General features: G+C 34.6%; 1 protein-coding gene across 1 annotated transcript; it reads left to right on the top strand.

The window, feature by feature from the left end:
• The first annotated feature begins 1,881 nt into the window (after positions 1 to 1,881).
• LOC121403142 lies at positions 1,882 to 18,642 on the top strand. Its single transcript, XM_041591032.1, has 9 exons — positions 1,882 to 1,906; positions 2,222 to 2,356; positions 2,637 to 2,756; positions 14,253 to 14,336; positions 15,669 to 15,744; positions 16,177 to 16,250; positions 16,464 to 16,502; positions 17,146 to 17,187; positions 17,737 to 18,642. Exons 1-9 carry the CDS (start codon positions 1,882 to 1,884, stop codon positions 17,781 to 17,783), a joined length of 642 nt encoding a protein of 213 aa, XP_041446966.1. The 3' UTR covers positions 17,784 to 18,642.
• The last annotated feature ends 1,911 nt before the right edge of the window (positions 18,643 to 20,553 follow it).

Raw genomic sequence — 20,553 nt, 5'->3', positions numbered from 1 at the left:
TTGCAGGGGGATCTGGACAACTGGCAATCTGTGTGGCTAAATGGCAGATGTATTTACTTACTCATATAGCACCACCAATATGTGCAGTACTTCAAAAACAGGTGTATAGTTATTTTAAGTTGGTATGAGGTCTGTGACCTGAAGAGCTTACAATCATTAGGATGAGATTGAGTGTTGAGAAATAACAATAAATAGAAATAACAATAAATTTGTAGTCTTACAAAGCATATGTTTTTAGATGGGGTCAGTGACCCTCATTCGAAAGCTGGAAAGAGTCAGAAAAAGGCAAATAATTAAAAAACTATAAAAAAAATAAATAAATAATGAAGAGTTGAAAAGTTGCTTAGAATTGGCCATTCTATAATATACTAAAAGTTTACTTAAAGGTGAACCACCCCTTTAAATACAGTGCTGTCAAATTAAACAAAATTCTAGAATAAAATGATGGGAACATTCTGATTAGTTTCTCCAATGTGCCACGCCACCCCAATGTGCTTAGAACTCCCCACCACGTGCATGCGCAGGAGAACCAGAGATTCAGATGGGCTGATTATAAAGCAGACAGAAGGGGTATGTCTAGTATCCACACACAGTTTCAGCCTAGGTCTGCCTACTACTAGTTCACACCATCCATTATAACAATAAAAAATAAACCTGGACCTCCATATCGCTTTTATAGCTAAAGATTACACCTCTACCTCCACTAAACCTTTTCTTCTATACTTCTGTAAGGTGTATTTGGGCATGAAATGATGGGTGCATGCTGTGCCTGAATACAGGGAAGAAGGCAAGGCCTCAGGTCAGTATTACACCTTACAGAAGTATAGAAGAAAAGGTTTAGTGGAGGCAGAGGTGTAATCTTTAGCTATAACAGCGATATGGAGGTCCAGGTTTATTTTTTATTTTAATAACAAGCTATACAAGCAGCTAATAACCCATCATTGTTTAATGTACCTTTAAACCTTATACCATTAAACTAAATTATTCAGAAAAACAATCAGTTTGATAAAACAGATTTAACAATTGCCCCTTATCTTAGAACCTGGAGAAATAAGTGGTAATGTCACAATGCCCAGCGATACCAGATAAGTTTATGAACAACACATGTAATTCACATTATACAGTGACAACAACAGAGGAAATATGGGTTCAGGGTGTATCCAATACTAGGGTTTCTTTCTATATTCTTTAAACTTGATGACAGATTTAGGGGCAGATTTTTCAAGGGTCGAATTGAAAATTCAAATTTTTGAAGTCGAATTATTTTAGTGTAACTCGAATAGGGAATAGTCGAAATTTGATTTGAATTTAAGAAATATTTGAATTTTGAAATGTATCATGTACTGTCCCTTTAAGAATTCAAATTCAATTATTGACCACCTAAAACCTGCTGAATTGGTATTTTAGCCTATGGGGGACCTCCTACAATTAATTTGGAGTCGTTTGGTAGACCAAAAAAAATTTTTGAAAAAATTTTTTTGTAAAAAGATTTTTTTATTTCAAAATAAAAATTTTGTGAAAAAATTAGAATCAAATTCAAATAGTTACCATTTTTTAAAAATGCAATTGTTTTTTAATACATTTTGATTGGTTATTTTCAAATTTTGAGTTGTCTTTTTTTTTAACTTTGAGTTTATGGGAATTGCAATTCAACTCAACCATTAGAAAAAAAATTGCAATGAAACTCATCCATTAGAAACGAAAATTGTATTCTTCCATTCACTTTCATTGTTTAGAAAATTCCACAACAAAAAAAATCAATTGGAACGTTGAAGATACACTTCCCATTAACTTCTATAGAAATTTCCAATGGAAAGTTTTTTGGAAACACCACTATTTCTTCTTATTCTTTAAAATATGCAAATGAACTGTGGAGTCACAATGCCTGATGATGTCACTGTCTCTGGTAACTTGTGCTCAAGGTAAGCATTTTTTTAATACTAATGTTTGTACTTCGTTACATTTAATTTAGTGGCACGTTTACAATCATTAACACCAAAGTCATTGATATCTAGATATAAGATCAAATTAGAATTCTCAGTCTTATTTTAAAAAGTTTAACATTCCCTGCTTATCTGGAAAATCTATGCAAATGAGTCGTGATGTCACAATGCCAGGCATTGTCATGTCATAATGCCTTATGACATCATAATGCCTTATGCCATTATGACATCATACTGCCTTATGACCTCATAATGCTTTGTGTTTATCACTGTCTCAGGAAATCTTGAGAACAACACATTATATCACTCTACGAAGAGACAACAAGAGAGCAACATGTGGTCCTTTAAGGTCTTCATGTTTGTTCTTTTTATTATTCAATTTAACAACGTACATCTATTCAAAACTTCTAATGGTAAGATTTGCTGTAATGTATAAATGTATATAGGCTCTTAATAGTGTTTGCAATATTTATTTTCATGTCAAAGAATGTTTTTGTATTTAACATAGCCTGTCAGTGATATGTATGTATATTTTATAGGTGAATTTCTTAAAAAAAGGCAGTTATGATTCAGTAGATGCATTATGAGCTATAGATGAACATCAAATCATCCAGTTCTTGAAAATATATGATTAACTTTTTAATCTTTTAACTTTTATATCATTCATATATCTTATATCTGGTTACTTTTCAGATTTCAAAAACTCAGTAACTGAAAATCAGACTTCTCAGCCTCAGTCAGAATTTGCCTTCAGTGTCACAGAGGAACCAGAATATGAATCGCTGGATGAGATGATTCAAGCTGTTAAAGCCAGTAAGTATTTTGTATTAGAAATTGATTCTGCCCTTAGTTAACTATAAGTAACAAGGCTCCAGAACTGTTAGATGACTTTTAGGATTTTAAACCTTGGCCAGTCCCAATACTGAATACTAGAATTCTACTGAATAGTAGAATTTCTTACAAAAAAGTGTTATTTGCATGGCATTTGCATTCTGGCAAAGTCACTATGTAGTATTGATTCTGTGTAGGCAGACTGAGAGCAATATTTTTATTTTTTTCATAAGCCTTATGATATAGAATAAATGTTTAACCAAAGGAACAATTGCATAACATGCTATTAAGTTAAAACATTCACTGAAACTGGCATTTAAAGGGGATGTTCACCTTTCAATTAGTATGATGTAGAGAGTGATATACTGAGACAGCTTGCTATTGGTTTGCAATGGGTTTGCTTTTTATATTATTTATGGGTTTTGAGTTATTTGCAATTCCAGGAATCTGGTTGCTAGGGACCAAATTACCCTAACAACCGTGCATTGATTTGCATAAGAGACAAATATGAATAGAAGAAGCCTTGATGGAAAGATGAGTAATAAAAAGTAGCAGTAACAATACATTTGTAGCCTTGTAGGGCATTTGTTTTTCAGATGGGGTCAGTGGCCCCCATTTGAAAGCTGGAAACAGTTCGAATAAAAAGGCAAATAGTTCAAAGACTATAAAAAAGAAAAATTGAAGACCAATGAAAATTGTTGTTAACAACTAGTCATTCTATTTAACATACTAAAAGTAAAAGTTCACTTAAAGGTGAACCAATCCTTTAAAGAGATCCAGTGGTTTTATTTAGGGCTCATGTAATGAATGGGGGATTCTTTTCTCATTCACACTTTACTTACTAATGCTTCTATAATGAATATCTGCATCATTGGCAACTTTTATAGCTACAAAGGGTATGGAAATGCCAAAACCATGTTGTTCAGTGCAATAAGAAATCCAATTCAAACAGATCAGTCCAAATGATCCAGTATTGTGGGGATAATGCATTTTCTTTATATTGGGTATTTAAGCACAAAGTAATACTTTCATCTTTAAAATAAGCATTTATCTTTTGCACTGCAACCTAATATTAATATATGTTATGTAATTAGTTAATAAATAATAGAGTGTTGTTGGTGTATTTGTGGAAATAAAAATTAAAGGCATTTAACAATTATTAATTTTAACTTTCTCTGTTTCTTATCAAGAAATCCAGCCAAGCCACCAGACCAGCCCATCTGTAGCTACTACAACCGCTCATGAAAGCGCAGCAGAGTCTGAAGAATATTGTAAGTCTGCAGTTTTTTTTGATTCTTTAAGACACTGGATTTGAACTATTTATCATTCTTTTACATTGCTCACTATTTTATTTATTCATATCATACAGTATACATTTCCAAATGCATGTCTCTGTATTATGTTTGGTTGTAAAATATTTAGCAAATAGCAATATTAGATTTATGCGTGTGTGTGTATATAGATATATATAGATATATAGATAGAAACTTTCACATAGACCCGCAGTCTAATGATCCGTGATTTAAATTATGCTTGTTGCATCTATGTATCCGAAACATAGATGTGAAAGTTTACATAAATATTTGAACCAGCACCCACAACTTGGGTGAATCTGGTTTAAAGTCTGGTTGCCTATGACTGGTTTTATATATTATATATATATTTATTAACAAAAGCCACAATGTGGCATAAGCTAAAGTCAGTGATGACATAAATTGTTGTGCAGTCTGTAGATGTTGACCAAGAAATATATTTATGTAAATATGTATTTTTATTCTCATATACATAAGTACTGGTTATAAGGGTTCTTTAATGAAAGAGAGAGTTCAATCAAAATATATATATATTTATTTTTTAAAACTATTGACCCATATCTACAGAAATAATACACATAAAACAAGTTACACTACATAGAATGTATAACAAATAGTTACAAAGCCAATTACAAATATGTATATGTATACTGCCTCTCTGATACTCATCCTTCCATTTGGTATGTCCTCACTTCAGGAACTCTCTGGGCTCCCTGCCTAACTTAGCCTATTGTATTAACCTATAGACTGACCATAAGTTCATGTCAGGTTCTGATTGGTCAGTGACCAATACATTAATCTTGGGGAGTAGGGCATGGATTCCTGAGGCAGTTCATTCCAGAATCAGGACAATGGAATGGGGAAAGGCAGTGTGTAGACAGGAAGGTTTGCTTTTCCAGCTGCCCCTGGTCTAAGGGGAGGGAATTTAACAACTGTATGCTAAATTGGGTGTCTTTGAAGCTTGCCTCTGTTATATCCTGATACTATCTAATGTAAATGACACAATATTCTTATATAAAAATCACAATGTATACATACAATATACACATATTGCATATAATAAAGATACAACACAAGCAAGTCTCTCTGAGGTAACAGTAGACCACAGAGGTAGTGTATAGGTGTTTAATGATATATAAGGCACAATAATTCATTAGGGAAAAGTAACAATTATCATATGTAGATCTCTATCCTTGATTAATATTGTTTTACTAAACTCTTTGTTTCTCTCTGCAGCTTACGGTGGCCTAGACATTATGACCATTACAATATTTATTGTACTGTCCGTGGCAGCAGTCATTTTGATAATGTGGTAAGTTTACAACAGAGCAAACACTTAAAACAATGCACTTTCAAACTTAGATAGTGATAGAAAACAGAGTGTCGTTCTTTTAGAAGTTCCGACATCTAAATTAATCCGGCCTTTAAAAAGGAAAACTGGAAAGCAAATAGGTGGAAATGTTCTATTTATTGTTAAAGGAACAGTAACACCAAAAAATGTAAGTGTTTTAAAGTAATGAAAATACCATGTAGTGTTGCCCTGCACTGGTAAATCTGATCTGTTTGCTTCAGAAACATTACTATTGTTCATACAAACAAGCTGCTGTGGAGCAATGGCGGAAATTGAAAAACGGCTATATGGCACAGGTTTACGAATGGATAACAGATAACACCATTAGACAGACAGAGATTATCTGCTGTGTAACCTGAGCCTTTCCTCCTTTGAATGGCTGCCCCCATTGCTATACAGCAGCTTATTTATATTAACAATAGTTGTGTTTCTTAAGCAAACACATCAGTTTTACCAGTGTAGGGCAACACTGTATTATATTTTCATTACTTTAAAACACTTTTATTTTTTGACGTTACTGTTCCTTTAAACACTTTTTTATTATGAATTAATTAAGATTCCTGACAACTTTATTACATTGCAGTGTAGTGGTATGTCATTTTACATCCATCCCACAGCAGGCTTAAAAACAAAACAAGCAGATATATCAATAGGTCCACCAGTTCTGTGGATGATGTGCTGCAACAATCCAAATACTGCAATACTGTACATTATGTATCCCTTGTTTCTTGTATAATGGATAATGAATTATTTTCTATTTCTATCCTGACATTTCTATTTCTTCTGTTAATCAATAGGCTTATAATAAAAAACTGTTGCATGAAGAAGAAAGAACATGATGTTGAGCGGCAAATGGACGACATGGCATCAGGTACATTATCTCTGTGGAGACGCTTTGAAATCTACAGACTTTGGTCACTAATAGTACAATTATATACTATACATATTTTTCCTAGAGCTTTCTTGCAATATCTATGTACACTTGTGCTTAGATTTCTTTACTAACATGTTTAGTATTTTTGTTACTGAGAAAGGCAGAATTGATCAGTCCAATACTAACTTTTATTTTTATTTTGTTTAACAGTCTTTTCCATGATAGGTGGCACCATCATCATCATTTCTGGTAAATTGATCTTTTTATACTTCTGAACGCTATGTATTAATGTCATTACTTTTACATATAGATATATGCTTTAATAATCATGTAGCAAACAAATGGGGGTTATGAAATAAAAAGTGCAAAGTTTGCTGCAAAGTAAAAAAACTTCAAATTCGACTATCGAATTGTAATAGTAATATGATAGTCGAAGGTTTTTTCCTTAAAATTAAAATCATTCAATTTGTACGATTTTACAAAAAAAACTTCTCAAAACGTAACCAACGGCTCATATAGGTCATAGGAGGCTCCCCCATTGGCTAAACAGCAATTCGGCAGGTTTAAGGTGGCGAAGTGGCGAAGTCAACGTTTTTTAAAGACACAGTACTTCGATTTTCGAATGGTCGAATTTGTGAAGTTTTTGCAATAAGAATCGAATTTTGGCCTATTCAGTGGTCGAAGTACCCAAAAATTACTTCGAAATTTGACGTTTTTGAATTAGAAAATTCACTTTGATTCTTAGTAAATGGGCCCCTTAATGTTTATAGTTTAGGACCCAAGGTGATCTTTTGGGTGATAGTGATAGTTTAACTAAATATCTTTACTGTGTATTTGTCTAAACAGATCATCTCTTGTAGTAAAGTTATTGATGTGTTCTTTCTATTTCACAGAAATATCTAATGAGCCAAGGAAGACTACCATCATTACCTACGGTAATATTTTCTTGTCATAGTATGGAATATTATATTTTCAAAATTTCCTAGAGACTTAAAATAGGGAATATTATAAAAAGGGGATGCAGAAGTTAGAATCAAGTATATTATAATAATAATACTGATAATAAACTTTTAGTATAGCTGAACGTATTAGCAAAACATAAATAATATTTGCATTTATACATATTCTCGGAAGCATCCATACTACTTGCCTTACTCACTGTGTTCTTCATTGACTATAAAAAGAACACCGCAATGAATATAGTGGCACAATATGGTTCTTTTTTCCCATTCTAAAGATAATTAATTTGCCAAAAATTTAAAATGTATGATAACTAACACTTATGTATACTTGTAAATATATAGAGAAATCATGTACAAACAAAAAGCTGTATGTGTCATGCCAGAAATAAAATAAATAAAATATGGTATATTTCATTATAATTAAAAGTTACTCTATGGGAATTTGTAAAGACGGGGAATAGTGCTAATAACAGAAGTATTAATGACTAGCATTTTGCTAAACTACTGTCATTTTATTTTTAGGAGGTCAAAACACTGCTCCAAATAAAGATGAAGGAACAACACCTTAAAGGAGAAGGAAAGCTAAATCCTAACTAAAGTTCTATCACAAGGCTGGTATACTAATTACTACAGAACGTAGTAAAATCTGTCTCCCTGGAGTCTAGTAGCAGGAACTGCGCTCTGATAAGAATGTAGCGTAGGGCTCCAGTGACGTCACAGAATTTGCAGGCAACTTCCTCCCTGCTGCTCGAGGCAGCCTTAAATCGCGTTGAACCATATTCTATTCTTTTGTGCATGCTTCAGAGGCTGAGCTTTCCTCCCATGTAAGATGACGTGCATGCAAATCGGCTATGTGCGCGTCATCATTGAACCTTTAAACACGCCCCCAACCGTGCATGCGTCTCATATCTATGGAGACGCATGATCGTTTCTGTTTTATTATTGAAGGGAAGAGCTACCTGGCAGCATCTAGCGCTTGCGGTGCGCAGTTAGGGGACATAAAGATTTTTTAAACTCGCTGATTATTTATGCGCACTCGCTGCCTGGTACTGAGCTCCACGTTATGTATGATGCGCTCCTGGGGTCAGGAGAAGCTTTATTTGTACATGCGCATTAAGCATAGAGAAGCTTCTAATCCATTAGCAAGATGGCTGCTGCGTTGTTTCGAAGCATGGCAGAACATCAAGCATGATTTTATGCCTTTGCATTTGGATTGGTTAGAAGAAAATATAGCGATTAAGGTCATCGAAGTGAGTACTTTAGAGAGACATAGTACATGAGTTTTGCCTTTCCTTCTCCTTTAATGCCGACAAAAATTAACAACGGATGACCAGAGAAGAATTCGAGTAAAGACGTAGAAAAACACACTACAAAAATTAAATTGTGATAATTTAAAACGGAATATCAAAAATTGGAAATTTAAGAAGCTAAATCACCTTCCATTTGAAGTTATAACCTTGTAGTTGTGTATACTTAATAAAATCTTAAAAAATATCCTCTGTTTGATTATTCTGTTGTGCTGTATGTGTGCAATGATAGGGAAAAGAAAAATCTTTGTAGTGCTATACTAAGGGGTTAATTTATTACAATCAAGGGAAAGAGCACTTAGGGCTGGGACACACTGGGCGATTTGGGGAGATTTAGTCGTCTGGCGACTAATCGCTGCGACTTATCGCCGCGACTTTCCACGACCAATCTTCCCCGAATGCTTTCCCTCGCTCTGCGCCTGGCTATAATGAAAAATCGCCTGCGCTAATCACACGCGGCGATTTGTTTTCCGAAGTCGCCCGAAGTTTCCTCGTGAGGCAACTTCGGACGACTTCGGAAAACGAATCGCCGCGTGTGATTAGCGCAGGCGATTTTTCATTTTAGCCAGGCGCAGAGCGAGGGGAAGCATTCGGGGAGAAAAGTCGCTGCGTTTAGTCGCCAGGCGACTAAATCTCCCCAAATCGCCAGTGTGTCCCTACCCTAAGAGGGACAAAAAAGTTTCCCTTAGTGCCGATTCAGCAAGCACTTCCTATCCTGGTCTACATGTCATGCTTCATAAACAAATCTGGCACAATGTGTAGACCACAGCATCAGGGGTGCAGGCCAGCACTGACCCTAAAACCTACCATAAGGCGTAAGGACAAGGCTTGTTGCAACTTGCCCCTTTGAATATCATCTTAAGTTAGGGGATGCAAGAGGACGACTACATGTCTTTCCCCAAGCACCCCTTGTGTTTAAATGCTGCTGAATGCAGGCAGCATTGTATTCTTTGGAGCAGCCGCAGGTCTCCATGCTCCAAAATAGCCCCTTAAGTTTTCTTAGTGGTACTGCCAGCTTCTATAGTGGGTCCAGATGTATTTATTCATTAATGACTTAAGGAAAAGCATTGAAAGCATTGTATCAGTGGTTGCAAATGACAGAATTATGTAGGGCAAGTAACTCTATCCACATTATCCTTGCAAGGGGATCTGTGTGGCTAAATGGCAGATGTATGTATTTATTTACTCATATAGCACCACCAATGTGTGCAGTGCTTTAAAAACAGGTGTATAGTTACTATAAGTTGGTATGAGGTCCCTGCCCTGAAGAGCTTTCAATCAGTAGGATGAGATTGAGTGTTGGTGTCAAACCTTCATGTACACACAAAATTGTCAGCTGCAGGAAGACAATTGCATGCAAGAGAGCAGACTCAAGACATGTAGCTATCTTGTTATTTTCTGCCATATAGGTGAACAGATCCTTTATTTATAGGTTGAGAACTTACAGAATCAGTTAATGATTATGCTTTAATGTGGATTAGGGTGGTTTCCCACGAAAACCAATTAGAAGAGTATTCAGTTTCAATAACAGTAGGTACTTATTGACCGTTCAACTAGTCCTGTGTAGTGAGACCATCCTTGTATCCTTGAGGTACCATTAAACATGGGATGGTGCTTAAGATGATAAGCATGATGGTACTTTCAAGGTTGTCATGCTGACATAGAATATGATCTGCTAAAAAGGACTTAAAGTGGTATACAACCATGTATTAGATATGATATACAATATATGTATAATATAATAAGGGCAACCTTATCATTTCCCCCCTTTTGGTCACACCCATGACCAAAACCAGAAATAATCTAAACTAAAAACTCACCTAAATGCAAATAACCGTATTGAGACTACTATGCTCTGAAGAGGGGCTACGCCTGTCTTCAAAACCAAGAACTCATTCTTGACCAGCAGAATTAACATAACTACATGCTGGAGAATTCTTAATCCACCACAATCTGGTTAATTGCCTCACTAAACTAATCACTTAATTTTAAAAGAGTTGACATGGAATATAACATGTAGGGGGTTATTTAATAAGCTCCGAATACCCGAAATTCCCCGAAATCTGAAAAATTTGTGATTTTTTAAATAAAATCTGACTTTTAAAAAAAAACACAAATTTTTCGGAATTTATTAAACCCCGGGGGCTAAAAAGCCCGAATATAAAAACACGACATCTCAAACCTGTCGAGGTTGCATAAAAGTCAATGGGAACAGTCGATGTTTTCTGAGCTTTCGGGTAAAGACTCTGAAAACTTCGGAGGTTTCAGGGAAAATTCCTGAAAAAATCGTGAATTGCTTTTCCCGCAAAGCAAATTTTCGGGAAAATGTAATAATAAATAAGCGTTAAAAACCCGAGTTTGTAGCAGCCGATATTGAGATTAATTCGGACCTTGATAAAAACCCTTATAATTCTACCAACACCCAAAAGATTCCACGCCACATATTTAGAAATGTTACGTTTAGTAAACGTAAGTCTTTTAATCTATGCTCTAGTGTTGTTTGAGAAAGATGGTTAAAACTTTATCATGTACTGTCCCTTAAAGGAGAAGGAAAGGTTAAAACTAAGTAAGCCTTATCAGAAAGGTCCATCTAAATATACCAGTAAACCCTCAAAGTAATGCTGCTCTGAGTCCCCTGTCAAAAGAAAAACTGCATTTCTTTCCTTCTATTGTGTACACATGGGCTTCTGTATCAGACTTCCTGTTTTCAGCTTAAACCTCATTGCCCTGGGCAAGAGCATGCTCAGTTTGCTCCTCTTCCCCACCCCCCTCCCTTTTCTACTGTAATCTGAGCCCAGAGCAGGGAGAGACTCAGGCAGGAAGTGATGTCACACCATGTTAATACTGCAGCTCCTATCCTAAACAAACAGAGTTTCTAGAGCTTTTTACTCAGGTATGGTAAAACATTCTACAGAATAAATATAGCATTCTAGCTTGCACTATTGCAGCTAATCTATTGGCAATAAAATGCCTCCGTAGCTTTCCTTCTCCTTTAAAGAATTCAAATTCATGTATCTGCCATCTAAAACCTGCTGAATAGGTGTTTTAACCTATGGGGGGCCTCCTACAATGAATTTGGAGTCGTTTGGTGGACTTTTGGGAAAAAAAATGTTTTTTTGGTTATAAAAAAAAAAAATTCACTTTTTTTTTCATGAAAAAAATAGATTCAAATTTGATTCGAATTTGCAGCTCGATCCTATTCAACCGTTTCTAAAAAAAAATAGATTTTTTTTTTTAATACATATCGATTGGTCATTTTTTTTTCGAACTTTGAGTTATGGGAGTTGATAAACTCAAAATTTGACCCTTGATAAATCTGCCCCTAACTGTCAAAACAAAAAAATTAGAAAATCTAAAATGTATCGACATTTTAGATATAAATACTAAATAATATACAAGGAGGCTAATTAATTAATTTTTATGATCACGAAAAAATTGCAATTAAACTTAACCATTAGAAAAAAAATTGCAATTAAACCATTCACTTTCATTGTTTAGAAAATTCCAACAAAAAAAAATCAATTTGAACGTTGAAGATACACTTCCCATTAACTACTATAGAAATTTCCAATGGAAAGTTTTTTGGAAACACCACTATTTCTTTGAATGGCTTTTGGCATTTCTTCTTATTTTTTAAAATATGCAAATGAACTGTGGAGTCATAATGCCTGATGATATCACTGTCACTGGTAACTTGTGATCAAGGTATGCATTTTTTAATACTAATGTTTGTACTTAGTTACATTTAATTTAGTGACACATTTACAATTATTAACACCAAAGTCATTAATATCTAGATATAAGAAAAAAATAGTATTCTCAGTCTTATTTAAAAAAGTTTAACATTCCCTGCTTATCTGGAAAATCTATGCAAATGAGTCGTGATGTCACAATGCCTGGTGACATTACCTCATAATGCCTTATGATCTCATAATGCTTTGTGTTTGTCACTCTCAGGTAATCTTGAGAACACATTATATCACTCTACGAAGAGACATCAAGAGAGCAACATGTGGTCCTTTAAGGTCTTCATGTTTGTTCTTTTTATCATTCAATTTAATAACGTACATCTATTCAAAACTTCTAATGGTAAGAATTGCTGTAATGTATAAATGTATACAGGCCCTTAATAGTGTTTGCAATATTTATTTTCATATGAAAGAATGTTCTGGTTGTATTTTACATAGCCTGTCAGTGATATGTATGTAATTTTTATAGGGGACTTTCTTAAAAAAGGGAAATGTTATGATTCAGTAGATGCATTATGAGCTATAGATGAACATCAATTCATCCAGTTCTTGAAAATATATGATTAACTTTTTAATCTTTTAACTTTCATATCATTCATATATCTTATATCTGGTTACTTTTCAGATTTCAAAAACTCAGTAACTGAAAAACAGACTTCTCAGCCTCAGTCAGAATTTGCCTTCAGTGTCACAGAGGAACCAGAATATGAATCGCTGGATCAGATGATTCAAGCTGTGAAAGCCAGTAAGTATTTTGTATTAGAAATTGATTCTGCCCTTAGTTACTATAAGTAACAAGGCTCCAGAACTGTTAGATGACTTTTAGGATTTTAAACCTTGGATATAAGACTGTGGCCAGTCCCAATATTTGTACTGAATAGTAGAATTTCTTAAAAAAAAGTATATTTGCACGGCATTTGCATTCTGGCAAAGTCACTATGTAGTATTGATTCTGTGTAGGCAGACTGAGAGCCATATTTAAATTTTTTTTCATAAGCCTTATGATATAGAATAAATGTTTAACCAAAGGAACAATTGCATAACATGCTATTAAGTTCAAACACTCACTGAAACTGGCATTTAAAGAGGATGTTCACCTTTCAATTAGAATGATGTAGAGAGTGATATGCTGAGACAGCTTGCAATTGGTTTGCAATGGGTTTTCTTTTATTATTTGTGGTTTTTGAGTTATTTGCAATTCCAGGAATCTGGTTGCTAGGGACTAAATTACTCTAACAACCATGCATTGATTTGCATAAGAGACAATTATGAATAAAAGAAGCCTGGATAGAAAGATGAGTAATAAAAAGTAGCAGTAACAATACATTTGTAGCCTTGTAGGACATTTGTTTTTCAGATGGGGTCAGTGGCCCCCATTTGAAAGCTGGAAACAGTCTGACTAAAAAGGCAAATAGTTCAAAGACTATAAAAAAGAAAAATTGAAGACCAATGAAAATTGTTGTTAACTAAAAGTAAAAGTTCACTTAAAGGTAAACCAATCCTTTAAAGAGATCCAGTGGTTTTATTTAGGGCTCATGTAATGAATGGGGGATTCTTTTCTCATTCAAACTTTACTTACTAATGCTTCTATAATGAATATCTGCATCATTGGCAACTTTTATAGCTACAAAGGGTATGGAAATGCCAAAACCATGTTGTTCAGTGCAATAAGAAATCCAATTCAAACAGATCAGTCCAAATGACCCAGTATTGTGGGGATAATGCATTTTCTTTATATTGGGTATTTAAGCACAAAGTAATACTTTTATTTTTAAAATAAGCATTTATCTTTTGCACTGCCACCTGATATTAATATATGTTATGTAATTAAAGTTAATAAATAATAGATGGTGTATTTGTGGAAATAAAAATGAAAGGTATTTAACAATCATTCATTTTAACTTTCTCTGTTTCTTATCAAGAAATCCAGCCAAGCCACCAGACTACCAGCCCATCTGTAGCTACTACCACCGCTCATGAAAGCGCAGCAGAGTCTGAAGAATATTGTAAGTCTGCAGTTTTTTTTTTGATTCTTTAAGGCACTGGATTTGAACTATTTATCATTCTTTTACATTGCTCGCTATTTTATTTCTTCATATAATACAGTATACATTTCCAAATGCATGTCTCTGTATTATGTTTGGTTGTAAAATATTTAGCAAATAGCAATATTAGATTTATGCATGTGTGTGTATATAGATATATATAGATAGAAACTTTCACATAGACCCGCAGTCTAATGATCCGTGATTTAAATTATGCTTGTTGCATCTATGTATCCGAAACATTGGATTCATAGATGTATGCAATAAAAATATTTTGAATCATGGAACATTGGATTGCGGGTCTTTGTGAAAGTTTACATAAATATTTGACCCAGCACCCACAACTTGGGTGAATCCGGTTTAAAGTCTGGTTGCCTATGACTGGTTTTATATATTATATATATATTTATTAACAAAAGCCACAATGTGGCATAAGCTAAAGTCAGTGATGACGTAAATTGTTATGCAGTCTGTAGATGTTGACCAAGAAATATATTTATGTAAATATGTATTTTTATTCTCATATACATAAGTACTGGTTATAAGGGTTCTTTAACGAAAGAGATAGTTCAATCAAAATATATATTTATTTTTAAAAACTATTGACCCATATCTACAGAAATAATACACATAAAACAAGTTACACTACATAGAATGTATAACAAATAGTTACAAAGCCAATTACAAATATGTATATGTTGGATCTAAATCCACTGCCTCTCTGATACTCATCCTTCCATTTGGTCTGTCATCTTTGTCCTCACTTCAGGAACTCTCTGGGCTCCCTGCCTAACTTAGCCTAGACTGACCATAAGTTCATGTCAGGTTCTGATTGGTCAGTGACCAATACATTAATCTTGGGGAGTAGGGCATGGATTCCTGAGGCAGTTCATTCCAGAATCAGGACAATGGAATGGGGAAAGGCAGTGTGTAGACAGGAAGGTTTGCTTTTCCAGCTGCCCCTGGTCTAAGGGGAGGGGATTTAACAACTGTATGCTAAATTGGGTGTCTTTGAAGCTTGCCTCTGTTATATCCTGATACTATCTAATGTAAATGACACAATATTCTTATATAAAAATCACAATGTATACATACAATATACACATATTGCATATAATAAAGATACAACAAAAGCAAGTCTCTCTGAGGTAACAGTAGACCACAGAGGTAGTGTATAGGTGTTTAATGATATATAAGGCACAATAATTCATTAGGGAAAAGTAACAATTATCATATGTAGATCTCTATCCTTGATTAATATTGTTTTACTAAACTCTTTGTTTCTCTCTGCAGCTTACGGTGGCCTAGACATTATGACCATTACAATATTTATTGTACTGTCCGTGGCAGCAGTCATTTTGATAATGTGGTAAGTTTACAACAGAGCAAACACTTTCACAATGCACTTTCAAACTTAGATAGTGATAGAAAACAGAGTGTCGTTCTTTTAGAAGTTCCGACATCTAAATTAATCCGGCCTTTAAAAAGGAAAACTGGAAAGCAAATAGGTGGAAATGTTCTATTTAGTGTTAAACACTTTTTTATTATGAAATAATTAAGATTCCTGACAACTTTATTACATTGCAGTGTAGTGGTATGTCCTTTTACATCCATCCCACAGCAGGCTTAAAAACAAAACAAGCAGATATATCAACAGGTCCACCAGTTCTGTGGATGATGTGCTGCAACAATCCAAATACTGCAATACTGTACATTATGTATCCCTTGTTTCTTGTAGAATGGATAATGAATTATTTTCTATTTCTATCCTGACATTTCTATTTCTTCTGTTAATCAATAGGCTTATAATAAAAAACTGTTGCATGAAGAAGAAAGAACATGATGTTGAGCGGCAAATGGACGACATGGCATCAGGTACATTATCTCTGTGGAGACGCTTTGAAATCTACAGACTTTGGTCACTAATAGTACAATTATATACTATACATATTTTTCCTAGAGCTTTCTTGCAATATCTATGTACACTTGTGCTTAGATTTCTTTACTAACATGTTTAGTATTTTTGTTACTGAGAAAGGCAGAATTGATCAGTCCAATACTAACTTTTATTTTTATTTTGTTTAACAGTCTTTTCCATGATAGGTGGCACCATCATCATCATTTCTGGTAAATTGATCTTTTTATACTTCTGAACGCTATGTATTAATGTCATTACTTTTACATATAGATATATGCTTTAATAATCATGTAGCAAACAAATGGGGGTTATGAAATAAAAAGTGCAAAGTTTGCTGCAAAGTAAAAAAACTTCAAATTCGACTATCGAATTGTAATAGTAATATGATAGTCGAAGGTTTTTTCCTTAAAATTAAAATCATTCAATTTGTACGATTTTACAAAAAAACTTCTCAAAACGTAACCAACGGCTCATATAGGTCATAGGAGGCTCCCCCATTGGCTAAACAGCAATTCGGCAGGTTTAAGGTGGCGAAGTGGCGAAGTCAACGTTTTTTAAAGACACAGTACTTCGATTTTCGAATGGTCGAATTTGTGAAGTTTTTGAAATAAGAATCGAATTTTGGCCTATTCAGTGGTCGAAGTACCCAAAAATTACTTCGAAATTTGACGTTTTTGAATTAGAAAATTCACTTTGATTCTTAGTAAATGGGCCCCTTAATGTTTATAGTTTAGGACCCAAGGTGATCTTTTGGGTGATAGTGATAGTTTAACTAAATATCTTTACTGTGTATTTGTCTAAACAGATCATCTCTTTTAGTAAAATTATGGATGTGTTCTTTCTATTTCACAGAAATATCTAATGAGCCAAGGAAGACTACCATCATTACCTACGGTAATATTTTCTTGTCATAGTATGGAATATTATATTTTCAAAATTTCCTAGAGACTTAAAATAGGGAATATTATAAAAAGGGGATGCAGAAGTTAGAATCAAGTATATTATAATAATAATACTGATAATAAACTTTTAGTATAGCTGAACGTATTAGCAAAACATAAATAATATTTGCATTTATACATATTCTCGGAAGCATCCATACTACTTGCCTTACTCACTGTGTTCTTCATTGACTATAAAAAGAACACCACAATGAATATAGTGGCACAATATGGTTCTTTTTTCCCATTCTAAAGATAATTAACTTGCCAAAAATGTAAAATGTATGATAACTAACACTTATGTATACTTGTAAATATATAGAGAAATCATGTACAAACAAAAAGCTGTATGTGTCATGCCAGAAATAAAATAAATAAAATATGGTATATTTCATTATAATTAAAAGTTACTCTATGGGAATTTGTAAAGACGGGGAATAGTGCTAATAACAGAAGTATTAATGACTAGCATTTTGCTAAACTACTGTCATTTTATTTTTAGGAGGTCAAAACACTGCTCCAAATAAAGATGAAGGAACAACACCTTAAAGGAGAAGGAAAGCTAAATCCTAACTAAAGTTCTATCACAAGGCTGGTATACTAATTACTACAGAACGTAGTAAAATCTGTCTCCCTGGAGTCTAGTAGCAGGAACTGCGCTCTGATAATAATGTAGTGTAGGGCTCCAGTGACGTCACAGAATTTGCAGGCAACTTCCTCCCTGCTGCTCGAGGCAGCCTTAAATCGGGTTGAACCATATTCTTTTGTGCATGCTTCAAAGGCTGAGCTTTCCTCCCATGTAAGATGACGTGCATGCAAATCAGCTATGTGCGCGTCATCATTGAACCTTTAAACACGCCCCCAACCAATCAGCGTGCATGCGTCTCATATCTATAGAGACGCATGATCGTTTCTGTTTTATTATTGAAGGGAAGAGCTACCTGGCAGCATCTAGCGCTTGCGGTGCGCAGCTAGGGGACATAAAGATTCTTTAAACTCGCTGATTATTTATGCGCACTCGCTGCCTGGTACTGAGCTCCACGTTATGTATGGTGCGCTCCTGGGGTCAGGGAAAGCTTTATTTGTACATGCGCATTAAGCATAGAGAAGCTTCTAATCCATTAGCAAGATGGCTGCTGCGTTGTTTCGAAGCATGGCAGAACATCAAGCATGATTTTATGCCTTTGGATTGGTTAGAAGAAAATATAGCGATTAAGGTCATCGAAGTGAGTACTTTAGAGAGACATAGTGCATGAGTTTTGCCTTTCCTTCTCCTTTCATGCCGACAAAACTTAACAACGGATGACCAGAGAAGAATTCGAGTAAAGAAGTAGAAAAACAAACTACAAAAATTAAATAGTGATAATTTAAAATGGAATATCAAAAAATGTGGAAATTTAAGAAGCTAAATCACCTTCCATTTGAAGTTATAACCTTGTAGTTGTGTATACTTAATAAAAATCTTAAAAAATATCCTCTGATTATTCTGTTGTGCTGTATGTGTGCAATGATAGGGAAAAGAAAAATCTTTGTAGTGCTATACTAAGGGGTTAATTTATTACAATCAAGGGAAAGAGCACTAAGAGGGACAAAAAAGTTTCCCTTAGTGCCGATTCAGCAAGCACTTCCTATCCTGGTCTACATGTCATGCTTCATAAACAAATCTGGCACAATGTGTAGACCACAGCATCAGGGGTGCAGGCCAGCCCTGACCCTAAAACCTACCATAAGGTGTAAGGACAAGGCTTGTTGCAACTTGCCCCTTTGAATATCATCTTAAGTTAGGGGATGCAAGAGGACGACTACATGTCTTTCCCCAAGCACCCCTTGTATTTAAATGCTGCTGAATGTAGGCAGCATTGTATTCTTTGGAGCAGCCGCAGGTCTCCATGCTCCAAAATAGCCCCTTAAGTTTTCTTAGTGGTACTGCCAGCTTCTATAGTGGGTCCAGATGTATTTATTCATTAATGACTTAAGGAAAAGCATTGAAAGCATTGTATCAGTGGTTGCAAATGACAGAATTATGTAGGGCAAGTAACTCTATCCACATTATCCTTGCAAGGGGATCTGTGTGGCTAAATGGCAGATGTATGTATTTATTTACTCATATAGCACCACCAATGTGTGCAGTGCTTTAAAAACAGGTGTATAGTTATTATAAGTTGGTATGAGGTCCCTGCCCAGTAGGATGAGATTGAGTGTTGGTGTCAAACCTTCACGTACAAACAAAATTGTCAGCTGCAGGAAGACAATTGCATGCAAGAGAGCAGACTCAAGACATGTAGGTATCTTGTTATTTTCTGCCATATAGGTGAACAGATCCTTTATTTATAGGTTGAGAACTTACAGAATCAGTTAATGATTATGCTTTAATGTGGATTAGGGTGGTTTCCCATGAAAACCAATTAGAATAGTATTCAGTTTCAATAACAGTAGGTACTTATTGACCGTTCACCTAGTCCTGTGTAGTGAGACCATCCTTGTATCGTTGAGGTACCATTAAACATGGGATGGTGCTTAAGATGATAAGCATGATGGTACTTTCAAGGTTGTCATGCTGACATAGAATATGATCTGCTAAAAAGGACTTAAAGTGGTATACAACCATGTATTAGATATGATATACAATATATGTATAATATAATAAGGGCAACCTTATCATTTCCCCCCTTTTGGTCACACCCATGACCAAAACCAGAAATAATCTAAACTAAAAACTCACCTAAATGCAAATAACCGTATTGAGACTACTATGCTCTGAAGAGGGGCTACGCCTGTCTTCAAAACCAAGAACTCATTCTTGACCAGCAGAATTAACATAACTACATGCTGGAGAATTCTTAATCCACCACAATCTGGTTAATTGCCTCACTAAACTAATCACTTAAGTTTAAAAGAGTTGACATGGAATATAACATGTAGGGGGTTATTTAATAAGCTCTGAATACCCGAAATCTGAAAAATTAGTGATTTTTAAAAAAAAAACACAAATTTTTCGGAATTTATTAAACCCCGGGGGCTAAAAAGCCCGAATATAAAAACACGACATCTCAAACCTGTCGAGGTTGCATAAAAGTCAATGGGAACAGTCGATGTTTTCTGAGCTTTCGGGTAAAGACTCTGAAAACTTCGGAGGTTTCAGGGAAAATTCCTGAAAAAATCGTGAATTGCTTTTCTCGCAAAGCAAATTTTCGGGAAAATGTAATAATAAATAAGCGTTAAAAACCCGCGCGTGTTAGATTGGAGTTTGTAGCAGCCGATATTGAGATTAATTCGGACCTTGATAAATAACACCCTTATAATTCTACCAACACCCAAA

This window comes from Xenopus laevis, chromosome 4L (genome assembly GCF_017654675.1).
Source record: "Xenopus laevis strain J_2021 chromosome 4L, Xenopus_laevis_v10.1, whole genome shotgun sequence".
NCBI classification, from domain to species: domain Eukaryota; kingdom Metazoa; phylum Chordata; class Amphibia; order Anura; family Pipidae; genus Xenopus; species Xenopus laevis.
The sequence above is the reverse complement of the archived record's forward strand: the minus strand, read 5'-3'. Positions and strand labels throughout refer to the sequence as shown.

Bases quoted from the DNA above. Each gene is read 5' to 3' on its own strand.
- LOC121403142 (XM_041591032.1), top strand. From the start codon at position 1,882: ATGCCTGATGATGTCACTGTCTCTG. The intron at 2,357-2,636 runs GTAAGATTTGCT...GTTACTTTTCAG, and splicing joins TCTATTCAAAACTTCTAATG to ATTTCAAAAACTCAGTAACT. The intron at 16,503-17,145 runs GTAAATTGATCT...TCTATTTCACAG, and splicing joins CACCATCATCATCATTTCTG to AAATATCTAATGAGCCAAGG.